Source organism: Centroberyx affinis, unplaced genomic scaffold (assembly GCF_046629955.1).
Source record: "Centroberyx affinis isolate AG114_WGS23_722 - 3 ecotype Tasmania unplaced genomic scaffold, CSIRO-AGI_Caff_v1 ptg001724l_1, whole genome shotgun sequence".
Lineage (NCBI taxonomy): Eukaryota > Metazoa > Chordata > Actinopteri > Beryciformes > Berycidae > Centroberyx > Centroberyx affinis.
In genome coordinates this window covers 159,368-185,992 of record NW_027280131.1, presented here as the reverse complement: position 1 = coordinate 185,992, position 26,625 = coordinate 159,368, and the positions used below count along the sequence as shown (strand labels likewise).

Below are 26,625 nucleotides of genomic sequence, written 5' to 3'. Positions count from 1 at the left end.
GTTGTTGTTGCTGTTATTGTTGTAGCAGCAGGTAAAGTCCAGTCAAGGTGGGAAACAGCAGAGCATCAGCAGCAGTGACATCCCTGCTCCTGACAGCTCACAGCACAGCGCCGCACTGAATCACATGCTCCCATACCTCACCTGCATTAGCATAAGGTGGACTGGACTCATCTCCGCCACCAGCCTGACGGACAACCAACTCCTTAACTTTTCCCACAGCAAACACTCCCACATAGCCTACATACATACATACATACATACATACCGTACATACATACATACATAGGCTAGGTACATTAAACCACGGACCTGCATTTAGTAAGACCGCGTCCTGCGTACCTGGAAGATCCGTTATTTCAAAAGCGAAGCGAGTGTTTGAGATACAAAGACCTGCATTCCGGTGACTTTTTATGAACAAAATAACGATAAAAATGTAGGACAATAACTGCATCTGCGTATTTTAATTTCCAATAAAAAAGTTATTTATTGATTGATTTATTTCTTAAATGTAAATAAATTCCTAAAATCATTATAATTTCACTATTTGCATCTCGCAGGCTAATTCGTTCATATTAACTAATTTTTTCTTTTGCTTTTGCTTTTTTTGCACGTGCGTTTGACTCGCACCATCACTGAACTGAAACGTAACCATGGAAACCAGTGAACTCCATTTGGTGCAACGTATTTTGTTGACCGTTCGGAAACAACAGTGATAGTAAGGGAGCTAGATGTTTTGTGTTGCTATTTTTAACAAATGTAGCCGCCTATATGAGCAGATTTTGAAATTTGATCAAAATATGGGAGAAAACAGTCATCCTTATACATTCATTCGTTATGCCCACATCTAGTGAAATAATAGGCTACTGAAGTTCAACTATGCCTCATTTTGCTGGGACCCCATGAACTCACCTAAAGGACCCCTGCTGGTCCCCGGACCCCAGTTTGGGAACCAATAATACAGCCCACTCACTTAAACCACTGTTAGATACTGAAGTAGCAGAGGCTTCAAGTCCAGCTGAATTAAAATTTATATAACCACTAATTAGAAGAAGGGCCTTTACAGAGAATGTGTGGGCCTCCTTCAATATGTATCTATTTGTTAATTTGTAAAGTCATAAAGTCTTAACAATGATTATATATGCTATGCATGGCAGCTTTGTTTTCCTACAGTTTTGAGTGGCAACATCTCACAGATGAAGTGACAATGACAAGAAATTCTGTCAACATCCATTACAGCGTAATTTTTGATTGCCTTTTGGATAATTCAAATAAACTCAGAAAGAAAGCACTATAACAGGTCATGGATGTGAGTAGAAAATAAGGATTAATGCACTATTCTCTCCATGCAAATACAAGTATCTACTGAAAACCAGACAGGAGGCTGGAAAGCTTCTTAGCTTCTAATGTTAGAGATAGTGGGATTGGGTGCTCCACTTAAAGAGATTTAAGAGACCCAAGGCAGTCCAAAATAGGTTAAAAGCCTTTATTCTATTTAGCTATTCATTATGAAAACCATGTCCAATGTGTTTCAGCCTCACAGCCTTCAGTAGGGTCTAGTGCCATGGAGCTGTCATTCCTCATACTTACATTTATTTTTTTGCCAATATGTCCCATCTAAGCCTTTGCCATGTTGCAATAAAAGAGATAGGACTTTAAATTCCAGTCACTATCATGCCTGTTGATCACATAGGAATTGCTGTTATTGTAGTAGGACAAGCCTGCGGCCGACTTATCTGGATAGACAATTCTTTTAAAGGTGATATGACCAAGAAGTATGCAACATGTTGCAACTGCCCCTATCACTCAGTATTACTATAGTATTGATTTAGTATTATCTCACTAGTATGAACTGCTGATGTTTGTGTGGCAAATCCCATGGAACTGAATCATGTATTGCAGTTTCACCTACATTTACATTACATTTTGTAATTTAGCTGCATGCTTTTATCCAGAGCGACTTCAGTCATTCAGTAGATATAGATTCAGTGTTTTGGTGAACGACGCCTTGATGGGACATACTACTGTTGCAGAAATTTAACCTATGACCTTTCGGCTCTGGGAAGGTCTCTCTAACATTTTAGGCCAAGCTTCAGACTACACTTAGTCAAAAGAACCATCTGACATTTAAAAACAGGAATTATCCTTAACTATTGTCTATGAGCTCTATGCTGGTAGGCAAGAGGAAACAATCTTGCACCATCTGTTGACCTCCATGATGTACTACAGCTCAGTACACCCTGAAAAAACAGACACCAGATGTTGTGCTTTGAGTAGAAAGATAAAGTAGACTTTATTTGATGGCGTTGAAAACCTAAATAAGGTCTGCCATTACAAAACAGGTTCCCCACAGTTGTATGTCACAGAGATTGGAATGGTGTACTGACAGAAAGGCATCGGAAAGACTGGACCTAAAATATGAACTTAAAAGTAGAGAGCAGACACTCAGGTTCAGAGGGAACACCATTCAATTTAAGAAATGTTATATTAGTCCTATGATCCAGGACAGTCCAGCTGATTTTATGAACACAAGTAACAAGATAGAAATTGGAGAATTAAAACTCATGACATCAGGTATGAAGTCTGGAGATAAGCCATAGAGTGTGAATAGGCAAAGATGGCAAAGGTGCCTTGTAAAAACTGGTGTTAAGGAATCATTTTCTTATTCAGTACTGACATCACTACGATATAATGAAGTTCATTTGGATATAAAAACCTAAAAGCCTCCCATCTTCATTGTCCAATACCAGATAACATCACAAGTTTGAGTCTTAGTTCTTTGTTTTCTGGCTTTGGGAAAATACTGTTCATATTCTCAAATACTGACTGAACTGTCCCAGACCACAGAAATAACATGAATAAAATCTTAATTGAGTGGCAATTCCCTTTAAGTAGACTCCAACCTCACATACACATAAACACACAAAGACTCAAGCACATCCTGTATCCCATAATATTTCATCTGCAAAACTAAATCTGTTACCACGTTCAAAATCTTTGCCTCGTTAATACTCTGGAAAAAAATATATGGCTCATTTATTTATTCATCTACTGTTATTAATTAATTCTAGTCAGGCTGGAAAAATACGGTGTATATATATCTGTGCCCGTTTCATTCGCTCTCTGAAACTCCCAGCTCATCTCAGTACTTTAGTGTAAATATGGCTGCAGGTCGTGTGTTACAACTATTAAGTTCAGCTTCATGTATTCACCAGATAAAAAAAAATATATACCGACACCCGAAACACAAGAAAGACCTCACGAATATGACATTCTCTAATGTCTCCAATGGAGACTTTGAATAAGGTTTATCTCCAAAGTCGTAACCAGAGTCATTGATAGAGATATCGATCTATATCAGGGATGTGGTTTCTCAGGATTTTTTTTTTTTTTCACCTCCAGTGGGAGATGACCGTCTTCTGGCTTTTTTTCTACTCCTGATCGCGCACCCCTGCTATGTACATCAATAGATACGTGTCTATGTATGGGTCTGGTCCCATCTGCCCCGATCTTCCCAAAGCTCACACCTCCCTTCTCCCTTAAGGTTTGCACCCCTGTGTTGGCAGCAGTGAGGAAAAGCACATAAAAAATAGACAAAATCTTAAAATAGCAATTCAGCTTCTCTAAGTGCAGCACAATCGGAAACATTAATTTCAAGTCATTATTATTTTCTCCCCTCCCGTATATCATACAATGAATATCACAAAAAAAATCATTTTCAGTTAAGAAACTAAATGTGAAAGATTAATCTTTGATCAGACAAAAAAAAAAAAATGAACAATATACTGCAGCCACACTAACATCCAAAAATAGTCTTAAGTTGAAATATATATTTTCTGCCAAAGAATTGCTGGCATTTTAAGTCACTCTAAATAGATTTAATATACTGATGAGGTGTAACTTGTGTTTTTACCATCTCTTTAAAGTTCCTCCCTCTTTCCACCCCCCACCCTCTCCCTGACAGTCCGTATACGGTGTAAAACCGTTATGGAATAGAAAACTTAAATCCTGTGTCATTTGGCACATGGGGTGCTCTCACTGGTTGCCGCGGTGACGTCAGGATCTTTGTCGTCTGTGGCGACGGCAACGGCGTCGCTCTTGTCCTGGTTGTCATGGGGATTATTGTTGCTATTGTTGTTGTTGTTGTTGTTGTTGTTCTGGGCGTTCTGAAGCCCGTGGCTGTTGTTCTGTACCAGAGCGGTGTTGCTGAGCCGCAGCTCCTCAAGCTTCTTCCATAGCTCCTCCCTCTCCTGCTCCTTCTTCTTCTCCCTGGGAAGACAACACACTGAATCCAATTATAATTTACACAGGATTCAGATAGTACAGAGGTTCAATGTGGTTGAAACTGCTCTAGGCAACTTTGAACATAGGCAGCTCCAAATGGCAGCAAGAGGTAGCCGTTTCAACTTCAATACCCACAAATTATGTAATGTTACATTACTGGGGGGGGATTAGGGGGAAGGGGACGCTCTTCTCTATTGCAGCCCCACTTTGTGATTTAGGCTGAAGCGATGGGTGTATTTTTACATAAAAATCTTGCCTTGTGCAACTTTGAGGTTTAACACACATACAACCACACCTGAACATACATGCACACACACGTATTTTACGGGTTTTGTTTTGTGTTTTGTTCAGTGGTTTAGTTTGGTGGTTTTCTTTCCCATGACTACATCAAAGGGCATGAAAAGCATAGGACACTCAATACCTGAATGCTCACACTGTTGCCATTGATTATACAACTATAGCAATGTTATCAGAGGCAGGCAAAAAGTGACGGTTGTTTCACATATGAATCTTTCATCATTGCTTAACTGAGAAGTTCACATTTACAAACATGCAGAAGAGAGATTTTATAATATAATTAAACACAATCATTAGATCAGTGGTTTTCAAATCCTGGTCCTCTGGACCCAAAGCCCTGCTGGTTTTCATTCTGGCCATCTAATCAGGGACTGATTTACACCTGGTATGCCAGGTGAATGCAATTAACTAGCTGGTATAGGAGAGAAAACCAGCAGTAGTCTGGTCCTGATGACCAGGATTGAAGACCACTGCATTAGATCAATTTACTCTTTCAGAGAAAAGTCTGGATTTTTTTGATGCATTGTACATGAGTGTACATGACATGATCCTGATAGAGCTTTGAAAACTGTACATTGTGCACACTTAACTTTTCCCAACTGGTACAAAGGCCTTAGGGATAACCATTGAAAATGGCCCAGTTGGCAACAACTAATATCAGGTTAAAGAGTGTTCAATTTAATTCATCATATGCTTCATACCCTGTAAGTATTACATCTGTTTTAGGCAAGAAAACGACAGCTGTTGCTCATGTTGCTGCTGAGACATGAAGTCTACTCACCGCTGTCTGTCTGCTTTATAGGAGGCTGTCAACTCATCAAACAGTGTGCTGTTCATCTCCATCAGCGTCTTCAGCACATTGTAGACCAGCGCTACAATTGTCCTTCAACACACAAGAGATGTGCTGGCATCAATAACATGACTATAAAACATAATACACAGCACTCATTGCATGCTAGATAGTGGTCATTAATGTTGGGGTCAATTCACTTCAACATGTTAACCGAAATAGAAGTTAATTAAATGATAGAGAATTCATTCTTAATAATCTGTTGATAGGTTGGACAGGACAATCTTCTCCTGTCAAAAGTAGTTCAGTATTTGAATTTTGAAGAAAACTCCTTCCTGAATTAAATTTAGCATGTCTCTGTCCTGATTCAGTGGCAGCACACAAGATCCTCATTCTGACTGGGATGGGTTGAAATACAGGGCATAATCCTATATTACTTTTGGTAATGGATCACTTTCAGAGAAGCTTGGGGCTGTTAGGATTTTATACAATGGTTACTGACACATTCGTAGTGTATGAAAACTTCTCTTCAAAGTGCTGTACATACATTAAAAAAATAGGATAAACCAAGATCACTACCTAGAATTAGCATGGTGCTTTATGGGAATTAACAGCACGGTTAGACATATTTTTAACCAGTCAGACTGCTTGGCTGAAAGCAACTCTTTGTATACTAGAGTACTTACGGATTCCAGTGCTCTTTGGAGATTCTGTACAGGCTACCGAACATGATGGGAAGGACCTTGTCGATGTTCTCCTCTATGAGGCTGAGAATGTACTCGTTATTCCAGAAGTATAGCGCTCGCTCAGCTACCTGTGAGGACAGTGACAGGAAAGAAGATGGACTGTTGGTGAACAAGTAAAATGCACCCATGAAATGTACAAAATTTTAGGAACACTTTTCCATGAAACAGATTGACTGGGATTGACTGTGCAGATGAAAGCTATAGACCCTGTGTGGTTTCATCTATTGAATCCACTACATTCAGGAAATAGAAGTGTAGAAGAAGGGGCGGAAACAGGAGGAAGAAGGATTTTAAACCCTGAAACAAATGAAACATTGATTGTGCACAAGGGAGTGGAAGCTCTGTGTGTAGTTCTCTGTGTGTGTGTGTGTGTGTTTGTGTGTGTGTGTGTCTTCAGCGTACCTGAAAATGGGGGTTGGCCACACATCTAGAGATCTGTTTGAACAATGGCTCCTCAATTTTCTTGAATTGCGTAGGCTCAATGACATCCAGAATCTCCTCAATTTCACCTAGGAACATCACCTAATTGGATAAGGGATGCAGAATGTCAGGATCTGATTGGCTGCTGTCAGAACAGTGCCAGACAGCGCATGGTGTTTTTTATAGACAGATGTAATACCTCTTTCTGGCTACAGGTTTTAGGCCAAAACTTCAACAGCCCACGGATCACCTGCATATGCAATAGAGAATTTGTTTTAAAGCATGTCCAAAACAACAAACAAAAAAAACAGCCTGTTTGAGTGGGTGGTTGTTAGTGTCCGCTAGAAACTTCTCTGCAGTGTAGAGCAAGTCAAAGATGCTCCAAGCTGTGTGCCATATTGAGTGGGAGGAATAATAGAAGAAGTACCGGCTCAGTGAGGGTGGGATCCTTCTCCAGGAACTGGACAACGCAGTAGGCCAGCTGAATAACAGAAAACAACTACTGTAAATGTACAAACTACACACAAACACTGACATAAACTGTCTGTAGTTTAAACTAGGCAAGAGTTATCCAACTTTTTCAGGTCAAGGATTCACAGGCACACCATCTGAAAAGACTTCTGGTGTTAGAATTTAGTTTACAGTTGCAAAACTGTCTATACTGTCTACTGTGTCATTCTTATATGTGTCATTATTATATATTCTCTCACTCATAACTTCTAGGGAGAGAAGAAACAGTGAAGAAAAAGTATTTGTATACTTTATTATCACCGTGGGGAAATTTGTCCTCTGCATTTGACCCATCCTATACACACACTAGGAGCAGTGGGCAGCCGCAGTACAGCGCCCGGGGACCAACTCCAGTTCTTTTGCCAGTGCCTTGGTCAGGGGCACTGACAGAAGTATTAACCCTAACATACATGTCTTTGATGGTGGGAGGGAACCGGACCACCCGGCGGAAACCCACACAAACATGCAAACTCCACACAGAAAGGACCTGGGACGGACCGGGGTTCGAAACCAGGAAACTTCTTGCTGTGAGGCAACACTGCTAACCACTGAGCCACTGTGCCTATTCCTTCCTATTCTTTTGCTGGGGACCCCTGGCCTCTCAAGGACCTGTGGTGGTTCCTCGGCTCCACAATGGGAATCAATGAACTGGAGCTTGTTCATTTCACAGCCACTAGAAGGCGCTGTAATCCAAGGATTCCATTATGGCCTGCTTCATCCTGCTCACACAGTTCTTACTAACAGCTGTCTAGTTTAGTTACACATGACATCAGTTCCTTTCTGTTCAGTTTTGAATGATACAAATTATTTAGAGGATATACAGCCGCTATTACTGGTTATAATTAATTGGACAGTAAGGAGAATTTTCCCTACCTGGGCATGAAAAAGGGCCAGTCCTTTAGCAGTATGCATAGGGATGAGCACCTTCATCAGAAACTGCTTGTGCTCGGCCTTCAGAGGCAATGCAAACCCATTGATGATACTGTAGAAAAAATAACAGCACAATGTTATTACAGTAGCATGCAGACACACAAAACTGCAGCATGAACCTTATGCTCAAAGATCAGAGCAAGAGGTAGCTGTGCCAATGCAGTAAAGAAATATGTAGAAAATTAAATGCAATAATAGCACCAAAATGATAGGAGAGAAGAGAAGACAGGGGGCCTGAGGGGTCTTTTAGCTTTTTTTAGCTGGAGAGAGCAGACGTCCTCAGTGTGAATGGACTTGGTATGATTCTGCTGAAGGATGTTTAAAACCTTGAAGCCTGGATTAACTGCAGTGAAACTATGACGGAATGACAACCAAGTTGTTACGATACTTATGTGCAAATTAATTCAATTCCACTTCATAAGTTGATAAAATGTTCTTCCCTGAGTGAGATATCCACCATTTAAATAAAAAAATAGCACGATTGCAAAATGCCTGGTAGCAAAAAAGTTTAAGAAAATTATATTACTTCTTAAAGGACAGCAGGCAACTTGAGTTTATATACTGGATTCTCAGTATTTTTGCGAGTCATGTTTTACCCCTAAATGAGTATATAGCATTCTTAAGAAGTCTTAAAGTTTTGTTAGTAGGGTCTCAGAAAAATAATCCTGAGTGGGGTAAGCAGTTAAAGCCAAAGGATTTTGATGGCGATTGTTCTGCATGACTGAGTTTGGTCATGTGACGTCTGGCTTTGTGTCACATGACCACACGTCCTTACTCACCTTCCCAGGATCTCTAGGAGCTCAGCCACTCCGTTAAAGTGGTCAGTCTCATAGATGAACCTGCAGCAGCAACAAACAAAATCGACAACAGAAATTATGTAACACATATGAACCCAAACAAGCAGGACAGCTCTAAACACAGAGTGCACTGATCAGGACAGTTGATCGAGGCTGTTTCCATTTGATATACCTCCAGTGAAGAGAATACTGCTTAGTTTCCTCTTTGAATTTTGTTAAAGCTATGCTCTGGTGTTCTCTACAGAAATATTTATAGATGTGGAGGATGGGGATGAGCACCACTAAATTAATAAGGACTTTGTTGTGTGTCCTCATGGTATGCAATATGACACTGATGTACAGCTCTGTGGAGAATGGAGTGGAAAACATGTAAAAGGTACCTATTTGTACCCAGGGTGAATTCCTAGAAAGAAAAAGGTACTCTCAAAGCACCATTTAAGTCTATCTGGATGTGGATGTTCAGACTAACATCGTTGGTCTCTGATTCACTGTCATTGGAGCAATAGAGCAGCTCCATGTTGTATGACATGGATTACAGTCTTATCTCTAGTTTTAGTAGACAGGTGTTTAAGATAAACTACTTTGACTGACCTAAGCCACAAGAATAACACATGTAAATTCTGAAATTCTCGGGTAATGCCCTTTAACTGGCTGAATAATGGTTATGTGGAAAAAAATTAAACGTGTTTAGCCATGGGCCTTAAATCACTGCCTGTTATGCAACCTAATGACCCAAAAGCATTCACCTCCCCAAAACAACGCTTTGTTGGGTAACCCGTTTTCATCTCGCTGGGCACCCATGGCATGCAGTGCCTGACAACTGTGCCACTATTTTTAACCCCAGCGGCAGATGGTCAAAGCGGGTGCAACCGTTTCGCCATGCCACTTTGCCTGTTGGAAACGACATCAAGTGCCCCCTCTCCCAGTCACCTAAAGCCCATTGTCTCACAGCAACCAGAGAGGTAAAGAATCAAAATGCTGCTGTTGATACTATCTGATGCCTACACCCGTGTTTTTTTTTTTGGGTTACTGAAAAAAGCGTATTAGGGTGAATTATGTTTGGGCCTTTTACTGTCAGTGTACAGTAATGATTTTTCCCCACAAAATCATGATTCAACCAGTTAAAGTTGATAACCAGGCCAACAGATTACAATTTTGCTGTAATGTAAAGATGTGAAATGAGTGGACTATTTATTAGAAACTTGAACCATCAAATTAGGACCAATCACACGTGCAATGTGTTAGGTAGACAGTAATAGAGAATGGGGTCAACCAAAAACCAAAACAGAAATATCCGTTACATCTTGTCACATGGGCACTATGGCTTTGACACTTGCACTCCTTACTGTAGGTTGCTTTTAATATTGGTGATCTAGGAGTTTAAACTAATTAATCTGTTGTACTCATGGTAAGTTGCTCTGGGTCAGAGCGCCATGCCTAAAAATGTAAAGTGGGACTGATGTGAAAAGTGCTGCGATACCCAGTGAGTCGCTGTGGACTTCTGCCTTTCATGATAACAGTGAAAACTGTCTCAAGCTCACGTAGGAATCCTCAGTGTGATTCTTGATGCCTGACCTAAAAACATTTAATCTGCAGATGTGCAGAGGCTCTGCAGCGGGCTCACGCATGTCCATTGATCGTCAGCCCCAAGCTGCTGCCCACAAAAGCCTGACTTCCTACCAAGGACTCTCTGAACATAAAAGTTCAATTTCCCACCTCAGCTGGGTGATGACAGTTAAAAAGAAATGAAGGGGGCAGGTGTAGGGATCTAAAGACTGTTAGGGAGGTAAGAAAGGCTGCAATGTGATTTTTCAGTTTTTTGTTTGGACACACAACACCCATTGATTTCTAGCAGGGGATTAGTTTTCCTGCTTTTTAAAAAAAAAATATTCCTGATCACATGCTTAACCAACACACAGGTACCCCCTTCCTGTTACTGCAATAGGATTTCAAACACAGCTTGGTGAATCCTGGTGTGTTTCCTCCCATTTGTTCCCAATTGAACATTTCTCTCACCGCAAGAAAATGTTGTTGATCTGCTTCCTGATGAAGGCCCGCAACCCCAGGAACTTCCCATAAATCCGATGCAAGATGGTCTTCAGGAAGTCCCTCTCCCTTGGGTCCTCACTGTCGAACAGCTCCAGGAGCTGCAAGGATGGACAGAGATAAAGTTTTGAGCTACATTACAAGCTGTGACTTGTTTATTTTGGATTCTCCGGGAATTCTCCTCAGTGAGTCAAGGGCAAAGTGCAGAGGACTAAACTAGATGAACCACTTAAAAGAATCAGTGAAAAACTGGGGATGCATTTTTCCAAACAAAACAAGCAGTATGCCCACTGCATAGCAGTCATTTGTGAAGTCAAGTAAGTATAAATAATCAAATCATATCTTACCAGCTACCAACATCTTATGTAACAGCCATATGTGAGCCTGAAGGCTCTGTATTGTATATAGATCTAAACCCTGGCATAAAACAGCTATTTTCAGCAATGTGCGATGAGTCATTATTACAACACTGTTCAGGACAGCCAAGCAGTTTAAGAATATGCCATTGAGCCCACAGGAGTATTTCTCAGTTCAGGACAGCTTCAGTCACACGGTTGACAACTTGACATTCTTTTTTTAAAATTGCATTTATCCAGGAAATGGTTTCACTGAGCATGCATGCTCTTTTTCTGCACTACCCATGCAGTTACACACATTCACATCTGGGAGCTATGTGGTACAACCAGTCTTCCACTGTTGGCAACTGAGCAGCTCCACTGGAGCAACTGGAGGTTTGCTCAAGGGCATCTTGATGAGAGTTATAGAGGGGAGGGAAAGCATTACCCGTTTCCTTTCCCCAACCAGATTTTCCCAGCACACCTGGGAATTCAAAGTGGTGAGCCTTCCAATCACAAGCCTCCTTAACTAACCTTTAAGCTACCATCACCGCCTCCCATTACAAATAGGGCCCTATAATGTAATTACACACTCTTCCCTTGCTTACATCACTCCACTATTGCCAATATTACAAAAGCAAAGACGCTGTTTCCAGTACTGTCACCTCTATCAGGATGCAGGACAACTTCACTTAATGTACACAACATTAAGAACACTTGCTCTTTCTATGAAATAAGACTGACCAGGTGTATCCAGGTGAAAGCCACAAGCCCTTACTGATTTTACCTATTAAACCCTCCTCATGAAGGCGGGATCTAGATGAAGGGAATGAGATTGGTTAAAGAAGGACTTTAGCTGTGAGACAAATGGTATTTGCAAAAGGCTGTGCAGCTCAAAATTAGCCAGGTGTTATTAATATTTCTACACTCAGTGTTAGTGTAAAACTTGCATCCTTGCTGACCTGACTGGACAGATGAGGTTTTGATCTCTTTACTGCACGGCAGATAATCAGTGAGGAGGAAAGGGGATATAGACATTGGACATGGCAGTATTGGGAAAACAGACATGCAGGGTGCCTGAGGTAAGGGTCAATATTCAATCACAATAGTCACAGAGATTCAATCTCTCTGTTTTGATCACACTGGGATTTGGGATAGGTTTTCTCCTGAGCCTGACCAGTGCATGTCCCTGAATAACACATCAGCTACTGTAGGACTTCCTTGAGAAAAAAGCATCAATTTATATCCATTTGTAGCAAGACATCTGGCACAATGATAAAAGCAGGACACCAAACAGAAGGATCTAGAATGAGCCCACAAAGTCTCACAAATCAGACAAAACCACAGAATAATTTCACCTTAATGTCCTCCATGCTTCCTCTCATCCATAGCCTCATTTGACAAGGCTCTGATCACAACTAAAACAACTGTTAGATCAAGGCTGCATACAAATGTCTGATTTAAAAACTTGATGGCACTTTAAGAGAGTGCAAACCTGCACCAATGCTGAGCAATTCTCCAAGCTGCAGTTACACCTAAAAACATCAGTCCCATCACTTACATTTTAAGTTAAATTGATTTCTTGACCCTGCAAACACACCCATAGGATTTAGAATCAAGTCTATTTCCATTATTTTCGTAGTTATGGCAAAAAAATGATAATCGTCTAATGACAGAAATACCAAATCTGCATCACCACCAAAATCTTAATATGTTGTTCCTGTCCACCATATGTCATGGAAATCCGTTCATAAGTTTTTGAGATATCCCGCTGACAGACAGACTAACAGGGACAAAAACATAACCGCCATGGCAGAGCTAAAAAAATTGTTCACATAAAAGGACTGGATAATGGATATTTAATTTTTTCTCTTTATAGCTTTAACGGCATGACAAAAACACCAAAAAAAAAAAAGCATATTTGTGAAGGGCAGCTCAGTTAGAAAACCTCTATACTGATTCTCAAGCAAAACAGCTTTCTATTTTTAAAACCTTTCCCACTCTCCCACTGAGACTGGATGGAAAATGTCATTTTTTTATGGCTAAGGTTAATCTTGTACTGCATCAAGCCTATTAGTAAATGCAATTTAATGCAACTAAGATAACAGATGAGAATAATGCCATTTTGTATCTGAATTCAATTGAGAAATTAATTGACCTTAGGATTCTAGTGAAAATACACAAGTTACATTTGTTATTTAAATAACAATAATAAACAGCCTGTGTCATAAACACAAGCAAATATAAAAATCCATGATTAAAAATAACACTGTATGTGTCTCACACCTTGACAAACAGCGAGCACGATGCACACACTGTAGGTAGGAAAAAAAAGTGTCATTTTATCTGTATGTGTGAAGCTGTCAGGTTAATGTGTGAGTGTGTGTAGCAGTGTGGTGTGTTGATTGAAGAGGCTGAGGGAGGAAGCCTGTCTGGGGCAGCTAGGTAAACATGCTGTGTATCCACAGGGAGGTCGTGACCTCCGGCACTTCCTCTGCACAGAACCCTCTGCCTCAGTGCCCCCCAAGGTGCAAACAGCCTCTTCTCCCCTTTTCCTTTCACTGCATGCCAGCGGAGCGATGGTGCGGTTTAACAATAACCCCCTATGCATCAGGGCAGGAAGCTAACTTTTTGTCTACATGCCAGAGTGGCTGCTAAGGTCCAAAATTCAACAACCTCCAAATGATGGTTACTAGCCATATCCAAAGACACCAAAATATAGTTTTCAATTTAAACTGAGAAGGGTTTTCATGTGATTCCTTTAAATCTTTAGTGGGAATAAGTTACGCCCAAGGCAATGACAAGATTTACTGAGTCAAATTATGAGTCAAATACCATTTCGCATTTCGGGATAAAAATGATCAAAGCTGACATTCTCTACACCAAAGTCTGAGCATGGAACATACAAAGGTCAAGACTGAAGAAAAGAACAACATAGATTGGAAGTGTGTAGGGACCCCCATCTCCAAAACAGGTGCGTTTCAATTAAGAATCTTCATAAACACGTCCGAATACATTAACTGAGGAACTAAGTTACATGGAAATGAATGACAATCCTATCATATTGCAGTGAATTAGGTATGAATTCAAATGTATCAAATGATAACATGCTTCTGAGCATCTCAGAATTTTATATTGTAAACCATAAACTGAAAAAAATAGACCCTCCACACACACTAACATTTTACCAGTCATGTGGGGGGATGCATTTTCCCTGGCAGAAATGCCTTAAATACACCCTAACCACGTGCCAAAATAAAATGGGACCACAAAGCTGTGGTTCTGCTCTGAACTCCACATATGGTTCTTTTCCCATGTCAAGGGCTGTTTAGTGAACAACTACAGGGAGTGGAGGAAAAAAAAAAAACTGAAACACTTAACAACATATGAATATCAAGTACCTAATAAGGAGGAAGGCAACCCCAGGGTTTCTGCCAGGAAAGTAGTTAGTGGAGGTGCTAAGTGCCTTGGAGGGAGGAGGCAAACAGCAGCGCAAATAATAATCACCGCTAAGGAGCTTTGCTAAGTCAAGCAAGGCTGGGTAATTGGTGTGATGTGCAATTTCATATTTGACAAGCCAGTATAGGCATCTAAAGCCACCAATGATGGGAATGGATGGATCAAATCTGAATCAAATCTGACCCCTACAACATTTCCCATGTGGAAAAAACATAATAAACTTCTTTGCTCTTCCCAGACATTACAGGGTGTACACCATAGGGTGCACCTGATCCGGTGAAACGGCCACATATTCCTTGGCAGTTATACAACCATGCAGTGTAATCATCAGACCTAATGACTCCCAGGAGATGGCTACCCAAACCATTACAGATCCACCATGTTTAACCTTTGGTAGCAGACACTGTGAATTTAGGCATCTTTTGGATTTCTCCAAACATAAACCGGTCCAGATATACGGAAAAGGGTGAGAGACTCAGGCCATATTACGTTTGTCAACTGCTCAGGGTCCAGGTTCTAGGTTCTGTGTTCCTTACACCAGGCTATGTGTCAGTGCAACCTCGGATAAAGCCCGGCCATAAATTATGGCTTTTTTGTTGAGACTGTGGCACGGAGGTTGTAATTCAATTGTGTGGTAACAGTCTGTCCCTGTCAGTGGGCTTTGCCTTGCTGTTCCACTGTATTCGCCATATGTTGTCATGACTTCTGAGATTGTTCCCCTTGCTACATTATATAATGTTGCTGCTTTTGTGGCTGATACACCTGCAATTTGGTCCCTTGCAAAGCTGGCTTTGTAATTGTGATTTAGTTACTTCAAGTTAAACTTCCTGTGGCTGCATGGCAGCCTGGTGGTTAGAGAGACCGTCCCATAACTGTAAGGTCACATATTTGATCACCACACCACCAAAATGTGTCCATCCCTGTCAAAAGGTCCATGAGCAAGCCACTGAACCTCTGCAGACTCAAGGGGTGCTGCTCCTGGCTGCCGATGTGCTCTGACCTCTCCAGCTAAATGCATTTGTATCTGTGAGACTCAGAGGGATATTTGAGAACGCAAATTCCTAATTACACTGTGTGTATTATGGTTATTGAAGTACTCCAACGCATGGGCCTTCTTTCCCCCAAACCTCTACCTCATTTCCCTAGCTCCAACCACAGTCCCCTTCTCCCATCCTGAAGAGTAAACAACAGGGAGCTATTTAAAGCTCCCCCACGACACACTCACATCATGGAAAGTCAGCCCAGGCACCTCGGATGTGGCCCAGCCAACATTCCAGGCCCTGTGGTCCCCGTTAGCTGCTTCAGTCTGCAGCTTCACACAGGGAGAGAGCTGAAGCACTCCTGCAGTGGGTGGGTTGTTGTGAAATACTGAGCCAAGACAGATGTAGCCTAGCTACAATGGATTGATGGAGTTTTGCTGGCTTCACAAAAAAATCACATCATGTTTTGGTCATTACTGCTATAATGTTTACCCCATCTTTTCACCCCTGATGTAATGGATAGTGACTTAATTGAACCTTTGTAATATTACAATTCCAGGCATTTAACTTAGAATGCATAACAACCAATGGAAGCTGTCAATACATAAAAACTTGTGTGGCAGGTGGTGCGTTTTGCTATAATTTGTAGGTTTGTAGTTAGCTCACTACCTCAGCAATTTAAATCATTATTTACTTACCAAACAGGTTTGGTAACAATATACAGTATGTAGCTAGGTAATATATCTAGAAAGATTTTTGTTTTAATTTGATAAGGTTTGTCAGCAGCGTCTGTTTTGGCTTAAGGGTTAGCCAAAACCCTAACACTAACATTCCTGCACTGATCTATGAGGAGTTATGAAAAATCAATGGCACTGACACATTACTACTGTGAGGTAATAGCACACATTAATTTGGCAAGTCTGTTGATAAAGATACTTTTACATGATTATTATAATGAAAACTTAAGGCTGTGCACAGGTGGAGTCATGTTGGATGTCTTGGACAGAAGAAAAGGGTTGATGCCATGAAGACACTTACCTGAAGAACAAACCTCTGATCAATGTGGCGCTTTGCAATGCTAGGTTGAAAGTCTGGGTTCTCCAAAAAGCGCAGGAGAAATTCATACACAAGCTGGGAAAAGAGAGAAATACGCACCACATAAATAAAACACACAATGAGGTAATGAAGAGGGCAATAAAGAGAAGCCCAGACAGGTTGAAGTATCAGATCCTTACTTGTATGTGAGGCCATGAAGCCTCTAGAGTGGGTTCATCCTCCTCTGGGTCAAAATCAGGGTTTTCACTTGGCGGAAGAGTCCGGAATATATTGGTGCAGATCTGTGAGGATGGAGATGCTTGTTAACAACAGACACTGGGTTATCAGTTGTAACTAAATTATGGTACACATTCTTATTAGCAGCTACATCCCAGGAGAGCATTTACTGAAGAGAGAGATACATAACCTGACATTCACAGATAATCCATCAACAAGTGAGCAGACATGCAGACTAGAATGCTGAACTTTGATGGGATAAAAGGATAAAAAAGGTTAATTGAATAACATCCTATGTTTGCTTAAGTGTGTTGCACTCATTAATGACTCATTACTACACAGGATTGGTTCAATAACTAACAACAAAGAGACTCTGAAAAAAAAATCGAGCATTTAATAAGCCACTGGGCATCAACTAAGACTTCTATATTTTGCGGCTCTAACTGGAATGCTTTCATTTCGAAACATTTCTAATAGTGCCAAAAGGGTAAACCTAACTTCAAGTCTAACTTCAAGTCTTATGACCAAATAATAGTCAATGGATGTAATGTCTGATTAGACCTTTGGGGTTCCAAAAATAGTTTAACAGAATATGCGTGGAAGCTGGCAAACAAAAATATTTTTTGATGACAATGTTGTTATTAGACTGCAACAAACGGTATGGACTGGAACTGGGGGGCATTAACTGTTCCCGTAAGCAAACACTCTCTCATTTATCAGCATGACTGAACCAAAAAGTGCCCAGGTGCAAAAAATGTGACAAAAACCTGAAAAAGAGCAGACATTCTGACACTTAATTTGTCATGTTTGGCTATTTTCATCCTACGCACTGATTTATACTTACAAAGCCTGGGCATGAACCCCCCTTTTGGTTATAAAGAGGGGGGAAAAGAGATCTAATGAAGTGGTGGCCAATGAGCAAGTTCAAAATAGGCATGGGAATCATCAGGCCAACTGTACAAGACATTACTTGGAATGAGAGAAACTGGGTAAAGTAATGATCCTCACTGGCCCTTTTATGGAATTACCAAGCTGCTGCTACACTGCTAATCATAGAGGTCAAGTCATTTATGAAGGAGTTGATGTAAGGATTAAGTTGGGAAAAATCTTAGATGTCATCAAGAGACGTGGAGTTGCTCCATTCACAATGGATGGGAAACTTTGTGGTCTCAGTAGGATTTCCTTTTAACCTTGTTCACATCAATGGCCTATATTTGCAGAATTGCTAATAGATGTGAACCAGAAAATGTGCCCACATCCCTGGAAAACCACTCTGGGCAGTGTTTTAAGTGTCCACAAAGACAATGCGGGTGATGGAAGTCTGGCTATAGCACTTAACGCTCTGTGATTCAAAAAGCCTATATGCTCAACCACAGGTATTGTGGATCTGAACACCAATAAAGGTGTTTATTATACCTGAGGATTGAATGAGAAACAATATAACTCATTATATTTTGATGAATGCCCTGTTATTCTACAAAACTGTTGCTACCTCCCAGGAAGCAAATCTTATATAAAACACACAAGCATAAATAGCACTGGCAGCTGACCAAATCAATGCGGAGGCATGCATCTCTTTTTTCTTCTGGATTGTCGCTAGGCATGTTTCATTTAAGTGAGAGAGGATGTGGAATAACATTACCTAAACAGAGAGGGGCTAGATAAAACCATCACAGATTCTGCATGAGCCACAACTCCCTATTAAAATTCTGTGCTGAAGACGATGATTGTAGTCAGGTCATCACCACCACTATCACACCCTGTTATTTTTAGCCAGGGTAAATTGGAGAGTGACACGCACAGCAGAAGGGAGCAAGAGAGCCTGGCATTATGTGCGTGGGTATGTGTGTGTGTGGCTGCACACGCTCACATATAGGAGTGAGAAAGACAACATCCAATTACCTATTGGCAGCTGGAAAATCTAAATGACACTAATGGACAAGGAAAGTGGCAAAGGAATTTTTAACGTGACAGTGGCCCAACTTTTGACATGCTGAAAAGCTTCCAGCAAAACTTTCCTAGGGAATATCAGTTTTGAGTTAGTTGGAAGAAATGTCCTGGATGGAAATGGTAAAAACAAAGCATGGATACCAATTTACAGATCAGCTAATTAATTTATGGCTTAAGAATTGTAACGCCCTAAAAGATATTGCAAAGAAGCTCATTACACAAAGCTAAACACAGTGTAAAATAGCCTCTAATAACTGTAAGAGAGCTGGATTATAGCGAGTTCAGGTCTCTGGAGAAACGTTTCCAGAGGGCACAAAGATGTGTATATGATTACAGATACAGTAAATAACAGCCTGTTATTTTCCCTTTCTTTTAATCTTTTGGATGTAAACTGCTGAAGATTATTCACACTAAACCAGGGTTTCTGAAGCTACAGGAGACAATCACGCTGTGTTATATCACTGTCTTGGTGGAAGCAGTAGGCGGGTGTGTGTATGTGTGTGTGTGTGTGCTCGTGCGCACAAGAGTGATGGGTTGAGCTGGAAAGACAGAACTAGCCCTGGCTATGCACTGCAGGATAAAATAAAGAGGAGGAGAAATGGAAGAGAGAATAACAGAGAGGAGGAGGAGAAAGGGAGAAATGGAGGAGAAAAACACAAATTGCAGAAAATGGAAAGAGGGCAAGAAAAAGAAAGATGTTGCCTAGATGAGGACACAGATTGGAGTCTTTCTTTGGTGTTCAGATGAGCAACCTGCCACGGATACCTCCTACTCACACCCAGCAGACAGAGTGATGAGCAATAACAGAAGGAGCCGGAAGGGAGGCAGATTTACAAGCCTCCAGTCAGTCAGCCTTTCCACTCATCACCGCCGAGACACAGTGAAATCTATGAAGAACATCTTGATGCATATACTGTATATAGTTCATAGATAAGAAACAAAACCAAATATACAAAATGAATACAAGCTCATAACAGGTCTGTGGAGTATAGTTGTAAGCACAGGCTACTGTACTTGGATTATTATGATTTCCTTGACTGGGTCTTGCTGTGCCTGGCTCAGAACTCAAGACTTTCCAAAATGGAGAAATGGAGCTTTTAAGCTGTCCATCTCCAAAGACTAGACTCTGCTCACCTTGCTGGAGCCATCGTTGTGTCCACTACTGCAACATCTGTGTGACCCTGCCTGTCTCTGTCTCTCTCAAGGTTTAATGTGACCTGAGCATGTTAGGCCAGATATGGAACTGGCCTGACTCGTATGATATAGCAACCACATAGGATGACAATTTTCCACTCTCAGACAGATGACAACCAATATTAGGCCAACAATAAATTCAACTTTATGTAAGGTGTCACTCCTCAGGGACACCAGCACTCAGATAAGAGCGACCCACCTTCTACTCCACAGTAATTGCTTTTCGTCAGCGTCTGCACAGTATGCAGAGCTGATACTAAACAAGATGTCGAGGCAGGTGAATAAATCGAAGCCCTATCTCTTTCAGCTCTCAGTGGCATATTACTTTCCCTGGTGCGAGATGCTTCATTGGCCGAGTTGGAGTCACATGACCCAGATCCCAGGGTGGGTTGCCAGGCGGGACATTACGCCTCAGTGTGATGCCCATCTTGCCACTGGAGTGCCCCAGGGCCAAATGCTCACACACTCAAGATAAATGCTCAGGGCTGATGAATGCCAGTGAAACACAAGCATGGGTCTAATCTGAACTGCAAATTAAAGCCTGGTATTACTAGTAATGTACAACTATTGTTTCACAATGATCATAATAACCTTTTATTTAGCATAATCTCAGTTTCAGGAAATATGAATGCATTTAACTGTCACAAAAGAGGCTCCAGTGACCTGTCTCCAGTCAGTGTATTAAGCTGTGTATTCCCTGGCCTACAATCTCTGATGTTCACCATCTATATAACACAATGGGTTATGTAATTCACCACACAAATTACGCATGCCTATTGAAGTCTCCACAGTCAACACTCAAATGGATTGGAAAATAATGGCTAAGGATAGAGAGAACAGGAGAGAAATATCATGGAAGGATGGTAAAGATGGGAAGTGGCTGAGAGATTTCTATGGTAGGGAAAAAGGGAGAGAGCAAGGGGGAGAGGGTGATAGCAATGTAGGGGGAATATGGCACGGCTGCTCTTTAGTGACAGCGCTGCAAGTGAAACCAAACTAAGGCTTGCTGATGACAAGGGGGACTGTAGCTCTGCATGGGGTCAGTTCGCGGGTGACTCTAGTAGTACCAACACATAGCAATGCCTGAGTTGAAAGTATTTGTGGGGAACTAAAATAATCCTATGATTAATCAGTGGCTCTTTGTGTGTGTGAGAGAGAAAGAGAGCGAGGGGTGCAACATTAGAAACAGGGATATAGAGGGTGGGAGGGAAAGTGAATAAAAAGGAAATAATAGCTCAACCACGCTCTACTCAAATAATCCCTGTCTTTTCACTCTTATCCCTGGCATACAAACAGGAACAACTAAATTTGAGAGAAGCTATTTTTTTTTTTTTTAAATATGTAACTAATAACAACAGACTGGACAAAAGAGGCAAAACCCATGGTTACATTGATGAGAAACCTGGCTGTGTGTACTCTCAACAACCTCAATGATCAAAGCAGCCCTCACTGCAGCAGCATAATGGACTGCACTTTAAACACCCACCTCTTCATTACCATGTGATGCCAAGCATGGAGTATCCGGGAGAGCTATTACCAACCCGGCTGTCTGAAAGCGCAGCGGTTATTTGTCTAACCTCATTCAGAACCTACAGACCCTTGGCTCTTACCTGGGTCCCTGCTCTCGAACTGGACCCATGTTCCTCTGTTCCACCTTAAATGGATAAACCAGATTATGAAAAAAGACCACTGACAACACCTGAGGAGCAGTCCTAGTTAACATGTTCACACTATTTCACTTTTTTTGGTTGGGCAAACAGGTGGCAGTAGCCACAGCTGGAGCCTAGTCCAAGAGGTCAGTTGGGCTGAGTTTGCCAAGTTCAGCCAAGATAAAAAAAATGTTATGCAAAATGAAATATGCATGCACCATCCAGGGCCTGTAGGCAAGGCTCATGCAGCAGATGCCTGAACTGCTGCTTTGTCTCTGGCTTGCTGCCTGAAACATGTAGACATAAACTGTACTGTATTTGTTCCTCCCGGTCTTTTACAGGAGACTTTGACACCTAAGCAGGTGGTAAGTGTAAATTTTAAGTTGTAACTTACATCTATATTGCAACTATTTCAGTTGGTGCAACTGTTCAAATTTTGCAATGCGTAAAATTGGTGAGAATTAACATTCAAACTAGCCTACGCTTCAACTTACGGTTAACTGGTGCAACAGGATGAAATTGTAATTGCTGTCAGCTAATAAAAAGTACTCCTGGTTGGTATGGAGATAAATAAAATGTTTACATTATAAAGTAGCTGACTGCTAACATGAGCCAACATCATGGATAGGTGAACCACTTGTGTGAGCAGGTCCTACTTCAACATCATGAAGTGCCAAATCCAGTTAGTGTACCCTCTGATTTGGACCTTCTTGATTAAATTGGCCTCCAGCTCTGCTCATCACTCAACCAAAATAAGTATACACCAAAATTGTCCTTTGACCTTGTTTAGAACCAGAATGGCACAGCGCCTACTTGGCACTGGCATACCTAGTATTGTTCAAACTGGCATTGCAATTTTTACATCACAGTCAATGGGAAGCGGCAGCAAAGTGGATGGAAAGTGACTGCTTTAGAAAGGTGCCACACCTGACATCTTTTTAGGCAGCGCAGAGCACTGTCTGAAGTTGAAAACAGTTAAACTTTCAGAGAACACATAACGTGGTCTGCTTTTTAGTAAACAGACTAATCACAAAAAAAGAAGAGGCAGGGTTTCATGATATGTTGGCAGCTGAGAGTTTGCAATAGCAACCAGAATGAAAAACGTTAGTGCTGGTAGAAAAGTTGGTAGTAGTTGTTACTCGAATCAAAAAGAGTAGGTATGGAGCACATTGGTTGTGTGGTGCATTTTCTGCTAAGTGTTTGACAGTTGGGCATAAGTGCTGTTTGCTGATAGTGGCAGCTGGTTATTATGGAAACAAAGTGCACATTGCATGACCTGCTTTTTAAAATTATTAGCACAAAATGTAGTTGAGGGAGGGCTTTTAATACAAAAAAGCAGGGTAAGTGGCAGTGGCCTTTAGGTGAGAGAAGCAGGCTTCCGAATTTAGGTCTGCTGAAAATCTGGGCAGGGAAAATGAATGAATAACATTCTGCCCTCCCTTGTGGCATGAAGCCCTTGAGCAAAGCACTCGATCTCCAATGCTGAGGAAATAAATAGGAAACTTTGCCAGGTAAGAATGGTTTATTCATGTGGTACTTTGTTGTGAGGACATGTTTGCAAAAGCAGAATGACTACCAAAATGGGCTCAAAAAAAAAAAGATCCCTGAAAGAGTAAGCTGTCAGTTATATAGCGATTTAATTTCCCATGACACTCTTCCTATCAATCTCATTTTGCTTTCAATTGAATTCCAATCACTTAGTTCACATTGCTTTTCAGTTTGTATGCAAAGTATTTATGTTAAACTAAACTACGTTATGCACCTTAAAAACAATAGTGAGAGAGTCAAACTAACAGAGAGAAGGGCTCCCTTTCTCCCTAAGTCAATAGTTGTAAGGTATGACTCGGATTATTACCTATAGCCCATTAGTAATCTGAGGTCTCCTTGACTCAGCTAAGGATGTGCTCATTCTTATCTATCCACCACGGTAATCTGCAATGTGGACTGAATCACGGCAGCATTGACTGTGATACTGACTATTGCGTTCTGAATGTTGCTCATGAGTCATTACTGGACTGTGGGAGGGAACTGGGCTCCTCAGGACACCTGCTACAGGAACACAAATCTATACCATGCTGGCCTAAAGATACTTTGCAGGAGTGTGGATTGGTGGTTAAAGAGACTGGCTTGTAATAAGATGCTCAAAAACTAGATCCCTGCAATAGCCAATGTGTCCATCACTGAACCTCTATCTGCTCTAGGGGTGTCACCGACGTTGCCCCTGCGTTCTGACTTCTCTGGTGAAATGCATGCATAGACGTATTTCTCAGGGGAATATGTGAATTAAAAAACCCTAATTACACTGTGTGTAATGTGACAATTGAAGAAGTCAGGGGCCTCCCATTTCAAAGCCACATTACCAGGAAAGGGAGGCAATATACTTAGGACATACTTAGTTTGGCCAACACAATTTTCCCATATGACACGCATGTCCTTGCATGTCAGCCAATGTGTAACGCTCAATGCAGTTGCCCTGCCAAGTAGGTTAAACCTAACTGACAGGGAGAGCACATTTATTTTCATGGTGACCACTTTGAATGGGTGGTAAACAATGCTGCAGTGAAGAGGAGAACAATGGTAGATTATAGGAAAAAATCTACCTGTACTGAGCTGGCTGGTGAAACACCCGTTTATCAAATGTTCCTGTTTGGTATGCCCAATACCATGTTCTACACTCCGAGAAAAGTCACACACCTAAAATACATTCACTGAGTGATTTTCTGACAGATTAGAGTTTTGATAGTTTCCCATGCATGATGAGCACAAAATGCGTTTGCAGAATCCTAACAATAAATCTGATTCATGAGGAAAGAACCCTGAAGCTTTAAGAACAGTGAGGTGCATAATGCAGAAATGATCACACCAGACAGAGATGTCAATCCAAAAAATGACACCACACCTAGTGCTCCCTAAAATATCACGTAGCACAGGCACGCATCACCTGAAATGTTGTTTTTTTTGTCTGTTCTTAAGAGCTGCACTGAGGCAACTTCCTATCAACTGTGTTGACATGGCAATACAGTATTGAATTGAATTGAATTGAATAGTAACTTATCTTGTCATGGAATGTATTTTAAGATGATTTGGCTTATAAATGACTACAAATGTGTCCTGTATAAACAAGCTTTAGGCTTTGCTAGTGGGCTAGCAAAGGGGGCTAACTGGATTGCTCTAGTTTGACATCAGCTCCAACAGTGTGTGTAGGTTCAGACAAGGGCAAAGGAATGAATGTGATTAAAGTGGCTGGGTGAGGAAGCAATATCGAGTGCTGTCAACCAAAGTCTTTCACCTTCCAACCAAGTGCACACTTAGTTACTTCAGATTGAATAAGGAAGAAATGTATATTCAGAGCTGCCCAGCGCTGAGCTCTGGGAGCTTTTCCCTTGGTTGTTAACAAATGGTTCTTTCATCCTGCCCCTTTGAAAAATGAAATCTCGTCCATTCTGACATCAAATACTCTTTTTGATTTCCTTTGATGGCATAAACCTCTCCAAGGGCTTTGTTGTTGAAACCTACGATAACGCTGAAGGTTCTGTTTTGAATCACATTGAATTCATGTAATTTTCTAACAAATGAGAAATCTCAAAATCTCCCCATCACTTTTGTAAAGCTCACATCCACAACCGCCAATTTGCTGGCAGTGACAGCAGGTCTTGGTGTTTGCATAGAGCAGAAGACTAGATTTGTGTCCTCACCATATTGGTGATCTCCGGGTATGCAGACTCCACCAGCACCCCCCTGTTGGTGGAGACGTAGTCCACTAGCTCATTAAGTGTGGCCCTCTTGATCTCCTTGCTCTTCAGGTCCGTGACCGAGTCCATGAAGTCAAAGAGCATGCAGCACTGTTGGAGCTTCTGTGTGAACAGATCCTGCTGCTCTGTGGACGGGGCATCTGGAAGCACACAGGGAGGGAAACAGATTGGGTCATTGCTGATACAGACTAGGTAACATCATGTTATGCTGCTATGAACAGATTACGGATGAGACAAGTGAGGGGATGATGATTGTAACTGGACTCATAGGTTGTGTGATTTGCTTTTTTGGAATAAAAACAGTAAGAAATTAAGGTAGTGTATTTTTTAAACTTTAAATTCTCACAAACATGGCAGATTCAACCAGGCCTGAAATCAGTCTCGACCTCATGCAAAATCAAATTGACTGTTCCAGTCAACAGGTTTATAGCACACTATTACATGGACAGCTAAGTAGCCAGACAGACAGAGAGCGAGACAGACAGAGAAGACAGACGGATGTATTATGCCACACAGAGGCAGCCCAGTCATTCCCGGCTTTGATTGTAAAGCCTTTTATGGATTAGACGGTGAGTGCGTTCAGGGTTATTAGAGCTGTCAAACTTGACCCCAGCTAAGCTATAAACAGCATTTGGCAGCTGTCCAGAAATGCAGTGACACACTGTACAGTGATGTTCTGTTCCAGCACAGCACCAGCCTATAGCCGTAGACACAGGACCCTGTCTCTGCAATGATCGCAGGAGGATATAACTGAGCGTACCAACACTGCAGGTCTGATTTACAGCCACTCACGAACCCAACACCCAAAGGTTCAGAGGTTACGCAAATGTAGATGCCATCCAAAACACATGTTGACTCTATAGAGTGTATTGGGGTAAATGACACTGCAAGTCAATGTTGGTGTCTAAATGAAATATTTTCTGAGATCAATCAATCTCCATCTCATTACCAATTCCTTATTATTGCTGTATCCTTATATCTACCAGAACCCTACTCACATGCATATGATGTGACTAAACCCCTTGCATTTCTCAATATACTCCCAACATATCGCTGCTGTCTTGTGAAAACCTTGTAACTCCAAGTTTGGTGATTTTCATGTTTTAACTTCAATTGAAGGATTATATTGTCTTCTATAGGTTAAGAAAACTCTACAACCCCTTACATTAATTATACGCTGCAGCAGCAATATGATATATGCTAGATACTGGCTGATG

At 41.2% G+C, this 26,625-nt stretch overlaps 1 protein-coding gene across 3 annotated transcripts in view; it reads right to left on the bottom strand.

The window, feature by feature from the left end:
* Positions 1 to 2,269: 2,269 nt before the first annotated feature.
* ppp2r5a (protein phosphatase 2, regulatory subunit B', alpha isoform) overlaps positions 2,270 to 26,625 on the bottom strand; it is a 42,504-nt gene continuing 18,148 nt past the window's right edge. For 2 of the 3 annotated variants that reach the window (XM_071528759.1, XM_071528757.1), the window contains exons 2-13: positions 25,352 to 25,548; positions 16,827 to 16,928; positions 16,630 to 16,722; positions 10,788 to 10,918; positions 8,754 to 8,813; positions 7,918 to 8,026; positions 6,962 to 7,015; positions 6,734 to 6,784; positions 6,517 to 6,636; positions 6,055 to 6,182; positions 5,360 to 5,461; positions 2,270 to 4,266 (exon numbers count right to left, since the gene is read on the bottom strand). In XM_071528759.1, the coding sequence (XP_071384860.1) occupies positions 4,011 to 4,266; positions 5,360 to 5,461; positions 6,055 to 6,182; positions 6,517 to 6,636; positions 6,734 to 6,784; positions 6,962 to 7,015; positions 7,918 to 8,026; positions 8,754 to 8,813; positions 10,788 to 10,918; positions 16,630 to 16,722; positions 16,827 to 16,928; positions 25,352 to 25,492 (1,347 nt within the window). In that variant the 5' untranslated portion in view covers positions 25,493 to 25,548 and the 3' untranslated portion in view covers positions 2,270 to 4,010. Of the gene's footprint in view, positions 4,283 to 5,359; positions 5,462 to 6,054; positions 6,183 to 6,516; positions 6,637 to 6,733; positions 6,785 to 6,961; positions 7,016 to 7,917; positions 8,027 to 8,753; positions 8,814 to 10,787; positions 10,919 to 16,629; positions 16,723 to 16,826; positions 16,929 to 25,351; positions 25,549 to 26,625 lie in introns of all 3 variants that reach the window. The other variant, XM_071528758.1, reaches the window with a different exon arrangement.